This window comes from Benincasa hispida, chromosome 3, assembly GCF_027475165.1.
Source record: "Benincasa hispida cultivar pf3 chromosome 3, pf3_genome.v1.1, whole genome shotgun sequence".
Lineage (NCBI taxonomy): Eukaryota > Viridiplantae > Streptophyta > Magnoliopsida > Cucurbitales > Cucurbitaceae > Benincasa > Benincasa hispida.
This window is the reverse complement of record NC_143480.1, coordinates 915590-926711: the sequence shown is the minus strand read 5'-3', so window position 1 is coordinate 926711 and position 11122 is coordinate 915590. Positions and strand designations below refer to the sequence as shown.

The following is an 11122-nucleotide window of genomic DNA, read 5'->3' as shown; positions in this document are numbered from 1 at the left end:
CCACAAACCAAACATAGAACGGGTCATGGGTGAACAGAGGACCATTAAATCGGCAAGAGATTGGTTTCAAGTTTTCATTGAAGCAGAGAGGGTGAAAAGGGGAATTGAAGAGATTTCAAAGGGTGAGAAAAAGAAAGAACGAAAGAATCAACAAATTTGAAAATTAACGTATATATGATTCAACAGATCTGAGAATAAGAGAACGACCTCCCCTCACTAAACTCCAAATCGGACACCATAGGCCTTTACCATGATTTTTCAACACCTTCAACACAGACTAATCATGCATTCGATTGGAGAAAGGAAACCCTTCTCCATGGAAGAACTAACGCAACAAAATGTTTGATGAGAGAGAAATGAGAGAACCAAAATGTCAGCAGATAAAAATCGTGTAGTGTGGGAAGAGGAGTTGCAATATCGGTAGGCAGAAATGGTGCATTGTGGGGATATGGGATATCACATGTGGGTAGTTCAAATGTTAGTGGCCCAAACGGTGAGTTGGGTTAAAAACTCATCTCATCTATTCTCAACTTGGGCCCCCAAACGACCCCCTTTTGTTGTAGAGTCAGTAAAATAGAAAATTGCACTTCAAAATCACATACATTTCTCATTTCAACCCCTACCTGGTAGTATACTTTTACACATCTATAAATCCATTATATTTAAAAAAATATATATACACGTGTATTTAAATAAACTAAATTGAGATAGATAATACAAGCCCCGGAGAAGGGAAAGGGACATGAAAAGAAAGAAGTAGAAAGTGACATTGTAGTAGATTAGAGAAAGGAAAATCTGCACAAATAGAAAAAATGTCAAACTATTTATAGAAATAGAAAAAAAACATCGATAGACTTCCATCAACGTCTATGACATAGCGTCAATGATAGACTTCTATTAATTTCTACCACTAATAGATTTCTATCAATCTCTATCAAAGAATATTAAATTTTATTATTTTAGGTAAATAATTCTCATATTTTTCTCTTTTTGAAAATCTCCTCATAGAAATTAAAAAAAGAAAAAGAAAAAGGTAAAAAGAAGAAAAGAAGATGATATTTAAATTAGAGAGCACCGAGAAAAATGGGGTATGGTGGAAATAAAATAGTAAAATGGGTTATAAGGGTGTGGTACTTTTGGGGAGCAGATACAAATGGGCCCTATTCCATTCTCCACCAAACTAAATATCAATGGAGCCATGGAGGATCCAACAAATTATTACTCATTTTATTTCCAATCTCCCATCTCTCTGTCTTTCTAACCAATTGTAATTAACACTCTCTAATCTCCATTCATCCATGGATGTTCATTTGATTTGATCTCATCTCTTCATTCATCCATATCTCAATTTCAAACCATTTCAACAAAAGTCATTCCACACCATAATTCATAAAGAACCCACATAGACTGAGAGAAAAATAAAGGAAAAAAGGGTATTTTTTTTTTTTTAACTCTCCAAGGTTTTATCTTCTTTTGTTCTTATTATTATAAAACCAAAAAGATACTCTCTCTCTCTCTCTCTCCCTGGATTTTGGCTCTCTTTTTTCACAATGGTATCCGCCATGGTTTCATATTTTCTTCAACCTTTACTTGCAGAGATAAGTGACTTTTTCCATTTGATAAAGTGATTCTGCATACTAATCTCCAAAGGGATGATGGGAAATCAGTGCTAGGGCATGAAAACCCTTCATTCCAACTTCTCCATCAGAGCTCCCCCTTTGCTGATCGGTGAGTTGAGTTCCATTTTTTTTTTTTTTTTACTTTATCCGCCTTTTTTGTTTTCCCAATTCCCCGCATATATCTTTACCTAATATGTGCACTACTTTAATTGATGCCTTGTTTTGCCTTCTGGGTACTGATTTCTTTTCCCCCTTTTAACTGTTTCTGAAATGGGTCTACTGAGTTTGGCTTCGGCATGCCTCTTTCCCTCTCCTGCATTTTCCTCACTTACATTGTCCACTCCCATTCTTCTCTCCAAGTTCCTCTCTTCTAGTTATACTTGAAAGTCCTTAACTAATGAAAGGTTTGTTAGACTAGTTACTCAACTGAAATGTTTCAGCAATACTAAAATCACACGCGTATTACAATTGCGTTTCTCATCTTTCACAGACCGTTTTATTAGAAGAATGAATTGTGAAAGTGGGGAGCTTTTAGCTTGTCGTGTTATCTTATTTCTTGCATATGTTGTGATTTTTAATTCTCAAATGTAATTCTGCAATGGTCTGCATTTTCCCTGAACGCATTTATTGAATTGGGAGGTTAAATTTTTTTGGATATTTGCACGTGGCTTAGTTCTTATAGACAATCTCCCTTGTCCCTATGTTCTGTTATCACAGTTGAATCGAATGTATGTATCTGCAATGGCATCATCTTCTCAGACCCCTTGAATCTTAAATGGGGGCAGAAATCTCCCTTATCTCTCTCTTTCTTTCTCTCTTTGTAATTATTTTAATGGGCTTTGATAGAATGAATTTTCATTTCTTAGAGGCCTTAATTTTTCTCTCATAGTCATTGGAGAGCTGAAAGATGGACAGGACAAGACTGGATTTAAGTTTTCATCATTCAGTATCAACACAATCAGAGGAATCTGCTTTGGACTTAGAAAGGAACTATTGCAGTCATCTTAATATGCCTTCATCAAGTCCATCACCTAGTCAATGTTTTGCTCCGGGTAGTCAGCTGTCTGAGACCAATGCTTATTTTTCATGGCCCACTTCCAGCCGTTTAAACGACGCTGCAGAAGATAGAGCAAACTATTTTGGGAACCTTCAGAAAGGCGTGCTTCCTGAAATTCTGGGCCGGCTTCCCACTGGGCAGCGAGCTACTACTTTGCTTGAGCTAATGACCATAAGGGCATTCCATAGCAAGATCTTGCGTCGTTTTAGCCTTGGAACTGCAATAGGATTCCGAATCCAGAAGGGTATGTTGACAGATATTCCTGCTATTATTGTCTTTGTTGCACGCAAAGTTCACAGGCAGTGGCTCAGTGATGTTCAATGTCTACCTGCTGCACTTGAGGTTGGAAACTCAACATATCGAGTTTTTATTTTTACCTCTGTTAGAGGTTGTTCACTGACCTTATTTCAGTACTACCTTCAGAAAATCATTTTTGGTTCTGAGAAATCATAAAAAGATTACTAATGTCTATACTTAATGTGAGGCCCATAAATTTATTGGGCTTGAATATCTTTTCTAATATTTGGCTGGTTCTTTCATTCATTTCCTTCTTAATTTTCCCCAAAAATGATCACTGGGGTCAGGGACCTGGAGGTATATGGTGCGATGTTGACGTTGTGGAGTTCTCCTATTATGGTGCTCCGGCAGCTACACCTAAAGAAGAAGTATACACAGAACTTGTTGATGGTCTGAGGGGAAGCGATCCAACAATTGGTTCTGGTTCCCAGGTATATTTTTTCCTTTTTCAGAAAAGAAAAGTTCTTATGTGCATGATTGTTAACCGTCTAGGAAAATGGTTATCAAAAAAAAAAAAAAAAAAAAAAAAAAAAAAGAAAAACCCCTGGATGCCTCATTTCTTTGCAGTTTGGTTCGTCTACCAAATCTTTCTATACTCGGTCTCTGTTTTGAGCTAGAAGGTTGACGTCAATAACATACTTTTCCTTCTCTCTGCCTCTTTCTCTCTTCTTCTTCTTCTTCTTCTTCTCAGAGGAAAATATAAATTTCTTCACCTAAAAGGTTCCGAAGGAAGGAATTTACTGCATCAAGACTTCTTAATACTGATTTAACCATTCTTACTGTTTTCTGATTTCATACAGATTGTCAATGGAAATTCTGTAAACCTTCCATCTTAAGCTTTCTTTTATCTCCAATGGCATGAAGATAAAAGGGGATCTTAACCATTGAAATAGTGCTTTCGCCGCTGCTGCTTTTTTTGTTTTATGAATAACAGTTTTTTCTTTTAAGATTCTTTTTCAAGGTTGATATAAAAAGGAACTATGATGGTATTATTTTGTTTATCATTTGATGGCATTTGACCAAACCTCACGTATGTTGAATTATGTGCACCATTAATGAAGCTTAACCATTTGTTTCCTTTCCTCATCTCTTCATATCCTAAAACTCTTTACTTAGATTTAGATGTTTATAGTGGCAACTTTTGAGATAAAATGTTGAAATAATTGTTCGCTTTGAACCATTTCTGAAATACCTTTGACTTATTCAAGATTCTGAAGGCTAATCTTTCTCTAGTCACTGAAATGCCTTTTGTTACTGACACCTTGTTCTTGCAATGATTTTAGCAACTATTAAGTGCTGATGATTTCAGTGAATTTAATGTCAATGTTCCTACCTTTTATTTTTTAAGGAAAATTTCCTCTGGGATACGTTGGGCAAAGCAAATAAGTTATATTCCCAATATTTTCATTATTCACGTGTTTACATCAAGACCTTCATTTTGTTCTAGATAGATCTAACAAGTTGGCTGGAGCAAGTTTCTGGTATTGTTTGTAGTGTTGAAGTATGCTGTGCTACACTTTCCAAACCATAGGACATATGAATAAACCATAGAGGTAGGTGGACTGTAGTAGGCCGGCCATATTTTAAAACCCATATCTTTTTCATAATAGTAGTCATATTGATTATGTTTTGCTTGAATTTTTTATTTACAGCTATGTTTAGGTGTGTTTCTTCTTTATATCTTTTAGCTTGTGGTAATTTTTATTAAGTAATGACTTCTTGCTTTGTAGGTTGCTAGCCAAGAAACTTATGGGACTTTGGGTGCAATTGTAAAAAGCCGGACAGGAACCCGGCAAGTTGGTTTCCTTACAAACCGGCATGTTGCAGTTGATCTAGACTACCCTAGTCAGAAAATGTTTCATCCTTTGCCTCCCAGCCTTGGACCTGGTGTATATCTGGGTGCGGTGGAGAGAGCAACATCATTTATCACCGATGATGTCTGGTATGGCATCTTTGCTGGAACAAATCCAGGTAACAAAAATAGTGTATTCTGACATACACCTCGGCATTCATGAAATTCTGCTCTTCCATCTTTTCTAGTGTAGTGGTTTAGATTGTTGTTGCATCATGGTCGCTGAAAACCAAAATTTGTATAAGGTATTTTTATCTTTTTATGATCAAAACATGTTATAGCTTGTTGGCTTAGCAGGGCAGCTGAGTTAGGCAGACTCGATGCTTCCCCCAAATCACAGGTTTGATCCATCTCAGAATGGGAGAAGCAAAGAAATAATTAACAATTATTATTATTATTATTATTATTTTAATCTTTTGTCATTATTTTTTCAGTATTTTCTTTCTCCATTTTTTTCCCTTGTGTGACATGTTACTGATAGCTTAATTATATATGACGGCAGATCACTTAACCAATAGCTTCGTTACCACTAAGTACTTTTCAATCAGAATCTATGAGCATGTGGTTAATTGATTTTATGGCAATCCAAGGCTATCATTAATTAATTGGGATATTTTGGCTGCTGCGTTGGTTTGAGTGTCCACTTTCATCTTGATTCAAAACTGTTTTACTGGTATGTATATTATATGATAAACTCTGCGCATACGCATCGCAATTTGGTGCCTCTTGCAGAAACATTTGTGCGAGCTGATGGAGCTTTCATTCCATTTGCTGAAGATTTTAACATGAATAATGTCATTACATTTGTAAAAGGCGTTGGTGAGATTGGTGATGTCAACAAAATAGACCTGCAATCCCCGATCAACAGTCTTATTGGACGAAAGGTGATCAAGGTTGGAAGAAGTTCAGGCTTGACCAGAGGGACTATAATGGCATATGCCCTTGAGTATAACGATGTAAAAGGGATTTGTTTCTTCACTGACTTTCTTGTTGTTGGAGATGACCAACAGACGTTTGATCTTGAAGGTGACAGTGGAAGCCTTATTCTTTTAACTGGTCAGGATGAGGAAAAGCCACGTCCAGTTGGGATTATATGGGGAGGAACAGCTAATCGAGGTCGACTAAAATTAAAAGTTGGTCAACCACCAGAGAATTGGACCAGTGGAGTTGATCTTGGACGCCTTCTTGATCTCCTTGAGCTCGATCTTATTACCACAAATGATGGTTTTCAAGGTTTGGTTATCTTAACCAATCGTAAAGCCATTTTAGATTTATGGTTATTTTTAAAATTTTACCGTGTTTAACAAACTATCAAGTTGCATGTGTTGATTGCTGAGCATGGTAATGCTGATGAAGTTATGGAAATAGTTTATGAAGTCTTATCCAAATCATAGATATTAAGTTTTTGAAGTTTTATCTAAGATATATATTCAGTTCTAGTCTGATGTCTAGCTGGGGAGGGAAAGCAATAAATATACATGTTTTTTATTCATGCGTGCCAATTTGTAATATGGATGGTAGAAAACCCCATTGGGTTGTGGGTCGAGGAATTAGACCAAATGGAACTAGTGTAATAAGGTATGATTTTTTTTTTTTTTTTTTTTTTTTTTTTTTTTAAAAATAAAATTATTATTATTATTATTATTATTTTAAGAAAAGAAAAACTTTTTGTTAATATATAGAAGGAAAGAAAAAAGTTCAAAGATACAAACTCGGGATAACATAATTCCCGAAGAATAAACAAAAATGAAAAGATTACAAGAACCTGAAAGGATACCAAACAAAATAAGGGAACCAAAGTACAGCCAACTAACAACAGTAAAAGTACCAAAAACTTTTAGAGAGCTTTCGAAAAAAAAGCTGAAACTTTAATGGGCAGCTCCACAAACCACTGAATCTTGAAACAGAAAAAGAACAAACCAGCTTGAAACATCTCACCAGAAAAGGAAGAAAACGCAGCAACTGCCCAGGAGAAAAGCACAAATACCATAAGGCCATAGAAGAAAACAAACAACCAAAAGCTGTATCAACGCCAAATTCAACTCTGAAGAAAACCTCAAGAAGCAGCAACTTCACCCCAAAACTGGAAACCAATGAGCAAAACAGACAAAAACCACTTCAAGCCAGCCAGAGACAAATACACTCCAAGGAGAAAAGAATAAACCAATGGTCAAAAGCCCAGCCTCTATATGATCTCATATATTTCAATGCCACGTTCCTTTAGGAAGGAAGACAATTTTTCTTTTTCTTTTTCATCGATTGTGTTGATGAGAGGGGGAGAGGAAGACTCATCTGGTAGTTTCTTTAAAGGTGAATTAAGTTCTTCCAAAATAGAATAAAGAGCCTCTTCAAAATCTTCCTCATCAAGTTCTTCATCAGACACCTTTTCGTGGCCATTAACAATTGGAAAATTGTACTCCAAATCAGTACTTCTGAGAGTTAACACAGAATCATTGTCTGACTCATCTTCTTCCAAAAATCTGACTTTTTGATGACCCCATTTGTCGAGTCAAATAAAGCCCTTGGAAAGAATGTTATTGACAAAAGATGTTGAAGAGTATAAGTTTGGTTGGGATACTAAAGGCTCCTTATTTGAAGAAGATTTTTTTTAAACCCATAAAATGGGATAAAAAATTGAGGGTGCATCTCTCTTCAATTAAATCCTGATTTTGGGCTCTGTCGCACACTGAATTTGGAAAAGGATAATCTTTTTATTTATTATTTTGTATTTATTGAACTTTATTCACTTATTTGTTCATACAAATTATTAAATATTTTTATAACATTGGCATGAAAAACCCATATATATCAAAAGATCAATTCTCTCTGTTTTGGACATTTAGTACCCCGTTTTTTCTATACATTAATAAAAATTAACAAGGGACATTTTTTTCATGGGAAACCCAAAAAGTTTTAGAGGATTCTTGAGGAAATCGAGCAAGGGATGGGGGTTAACTCCCTGCTCATGCCCTGCCCTAATGCCAATCCCATGGATGAATATCCACCAGTTTGTTTATAAGTTAAAGTCATTGGCTCATTGTGTATAAACCCTGTGAAGTCATGGTTTTCTTGTGGGTTTCAAATGAATGGAGAGCTTCGTGTGTGTGTGTGTGTGGGGGGGGGGGGGGGATCTGGTTTTGCATTTTCTTGATTGATCTATCTGTCATAGATTTTCTTTAATATGTTTGGCATCATATATTCATATTTGCACATGATTAGAATAGTTGTGTAGATAGAAAAGGATTGCTCATTTAGAAGCGAGGTAACGAAGTTTAACTGTGTCATAGCCCAGGAACCTTTCCGATGCACCCATACAATAATTAGACGCAATTAAGTTGTTGAAACTTGAAAGACAAGTTTTGTAATAACTTTTTGGCTCTGGCAAACATTTTATATCAATTATGCCTCTCTGACTTGGGTTTTTCGCTTTATTTTATGACTAATTAAGCTGCAGTCCATGAACAAAGGAATAATTCAGTTGGAGGGATCGATTCTACTGTTGCAGAGTCCTGTCTTGATCGGATGCCGTTGAAATATAGACTTAAAGAGAACTCTGAGCTGCTCGGTTTAAGTGTCCAGCAAATTTTCCCTGAAGGTGAATCCTCTCAGGGGATGATCTCACCTTTTAAGCATGCTGCATTTCACATAGAAAATGGGTTTGAGGTGACTCCGAGCGTCGAACTCCAATTTATACCAAGATTAACCAGCAGCTCTCTGCTGCAACAGAAGAACGAAGAAAGCCAAAAGTTAAAAAATCTGTCTGCCCTGAGGAATGGCTATGATAGTGAGGTATCAGTTTCGCTGCAGTTGGGTGAGCCAGAAGCAAAGAGAAGGAAGCACTTGGATTCTCTTTCAAGTATCAAAGAGTCATCTTCATGAGTGAGAAATAAGATTATACATTCAATTTGGTACTGAAAATTGAAATAAGTTTAAATGGTTATATATCCATACTGGGTTCGGATCATTTTGCCGCCTATTTAGCTGTAAAAATTGGGACTGCCATATTATAAAAAGATTGAAGCCTCAAGGTGGGAGAGTTGCCATTCTTTTAAATGTTCTGTGCAGTGAAAGGTTTGAGGTTAGTTTTCAGTTCATACAACATATTATGAAAGAAGGGCATCTATGCCGGTCCTGAGCATCTAATTTCCTATTTACCTGGACCAACTAGAGGCAGGTGAAGTCCTTGTACCATAACTACTTTCTGGAGGGAGAAAAAGTTCACATATATATAAAGTTATATAAAGTTATCAGAAGCTAAAAATGAAAAATGTTACAATACATTTGGAACCCAATAAAAGAGTCTCCCTTTTCGATAGGCTTAATGTTGCTTCCTCTTCACAATTGTTATTTTAAAGTCATCCTTTATAACTGTGTTGGTATTGTCATTCAAGATGTGGTGTGTTGATGTTGATTTCAAATGCATGTTCGTATGTCTTGTAAACATCATGTGATTACAGCTAAAGCATGACAACATTAGCAACTAAGTAAAGAAAAATACGACCAGATTGGCCCATGAAATGTGATCACGTTAATGGGAGCTGGTAGTAGTTCATAATATAATGTTCGACTAATATTTCAAATCGACACGAAGATTCTGTTGGATGACAATTACCATTTTGTATATAAAAGAAATCTGGGAACTTGAGTTAGTGAGTGTTGATGGATCTAAGCATGCATGGATGATGTAACTCGTAGTGTATTATATTTGTTTCTTTAAAAATAATTAGTGTTATCATAGATAATTATGCACTCTAAAAATAGATTAGAGATTAAATGACATCTGGGATTTTAGATTATTATGCACCCCACCCCACCTTCTACGCTTTCGAACCAACCGTAATCAAATGAAAGATTAGTCAACTCTTTGATCTTTCATAACACGTTACAAAGGCATGTGAGTAGGCAGTAGTAATCAAAAGCCTAATTTTTTATGTTCTTCATTTTCTTAAATGAAATAAAAGAAAGAAAAAAGATGTTTGTTGTCTATTGTCTTGTCTGTTACGTGTTGTCTATTGTCTGCTGTCATTTCATGGAATTGTCAAATACATCGTTTTTTGAACCAAAAGACGACATGAAATTATTAAGACAGAAAAATCATCTCTTAATCTCAAAGGCCAAACCAGACCACAACAGATTCCGAACACGCACCAAACTCATCTGCTCTTCTCACATTTCATGCCACTATCCTCAACCCTGTTGGCTTGGCCTTTAGCTATGAATTTTTTTTTCCTGCATTACTTAGTTGCGTATTCACATGGATCGCCACTAATCACTACCATATAATATAATTACAGCTATGGTCATACATCTACATATAATTGAGTTTTGTATATCACCTCACCAATTAAACAATATGATGATAATGGGATTGGACAGGAAGCTCATGGGTCAGCAGAAAAAATAGTTGTAAACCGCACAGAAAGTTGCATTATATAAACTACTCTCTAACCTCTGCCAACTGCCAAGACGACTCTTCTATACATAGAGAGAAGAATCAGGAGAGCTCATGGCTCATTATAGCCTTGTCTGCTTTGTTAACTTTGGAGCTGCGTAATTTGTTTAGCTCTCTCCTCCTCTGTGTTGGTTTGAGAGGTTGAAGCTGCCAGCATGATCTGAGGAACGCTGTAACACTTTGTTACCCATATTGATTCCGCGTCCGGCTTAAAGCTTGGTTTCTCCCATCAGGTCATCTTGCAGCTTCAATCACTCAAATCACCAACACTATTGCCTATTGCATGCACACCAAAAAGGATATTACCGTTGATCCAACTCAGTCCAGAAAACACCCTTTTTCAGATAAGTCAATCTTCTTCATAACGTTCTTTAACTTTGCTGCTTATGATGGTTGGTTTTCCTCTTTTGTCTCAATTATCTAGAAAACACACTTTCATTTGAATCACTTCAGCTTCTGATCAAGCTCATTGGTAAATCTTTGGTAAATTTGAGTTCCTGTTCTTTTAATGTTCTATGTTTTGTTTTGTTTACTTTATGAATTCAATTGGACACACCTAATAAGCAGGAGAAATGCTCTCGATAAACCCACCTCATGTGTTCATGCAATGTTCCTCCACATTTTCCTTATCTTCAACCATCTTCTCTAGGAATCAATCCACCAAATTTAATCTTCAAACGTTTTCTCTCAAATCTTCAAAGGAGAATGTTGAATAAGAACAGTTCAAAGGTGCATCATAATATACCCTTTTACTCTTGAAATTGGCATGTATACATACATACATACATATATATATATTCATGTACTTGAGTTACATTTGAGATTAAGTTTACTTTTGACCTTCG

General features: G+C 36.0%; 1 protein-coding gene across 5 annotated transcripts; it reads left to right on the top strand.

Moving 5' to 3' along the window:
- Positions 1-1217: 1217 nt before the first annotated feature.
- On the top strand, positions 1218-9147 carry LOC120069958 (protein NARROW LEAF 1-like). Of its 5 annotated transcripts, none has more exons than XM_090311729.1 (7): positions 1218-1433; positions 1597-1728; positions 2509-3018; positions 3261-3404; positions 4704-4944; positions 5558-6058; positions 8274-9147. In XM_090311729.1, exons 3-7 carry the CDS (start codon positions 2527-2529, stop codon positions 8702-8704), a joined length of 1809 nt encoding a protein of 602 aa, XP_090167855.1. In that variant the 5' UTR covers positions 1218-1433; positions 1597-1728; positions 2509-2526; the 3' UTR covers positions 8705-9147. The 5 variants fall into 5 exon arrangements, with proteins under 5 accessions (XP_090167855.1, XP_090167857.1, XP_090167856.1 ...); XM_090311731.1 differs by having other exon boundaries at positions 1223-1433; positions 8280-9147; XM_090311730.1 differs by having other exon boundaries at positions 1223-1433; positions 2486-3018.
- The last annotated feature ends 1975 nt before the right edge of the window (positions 9148-11122 follow it).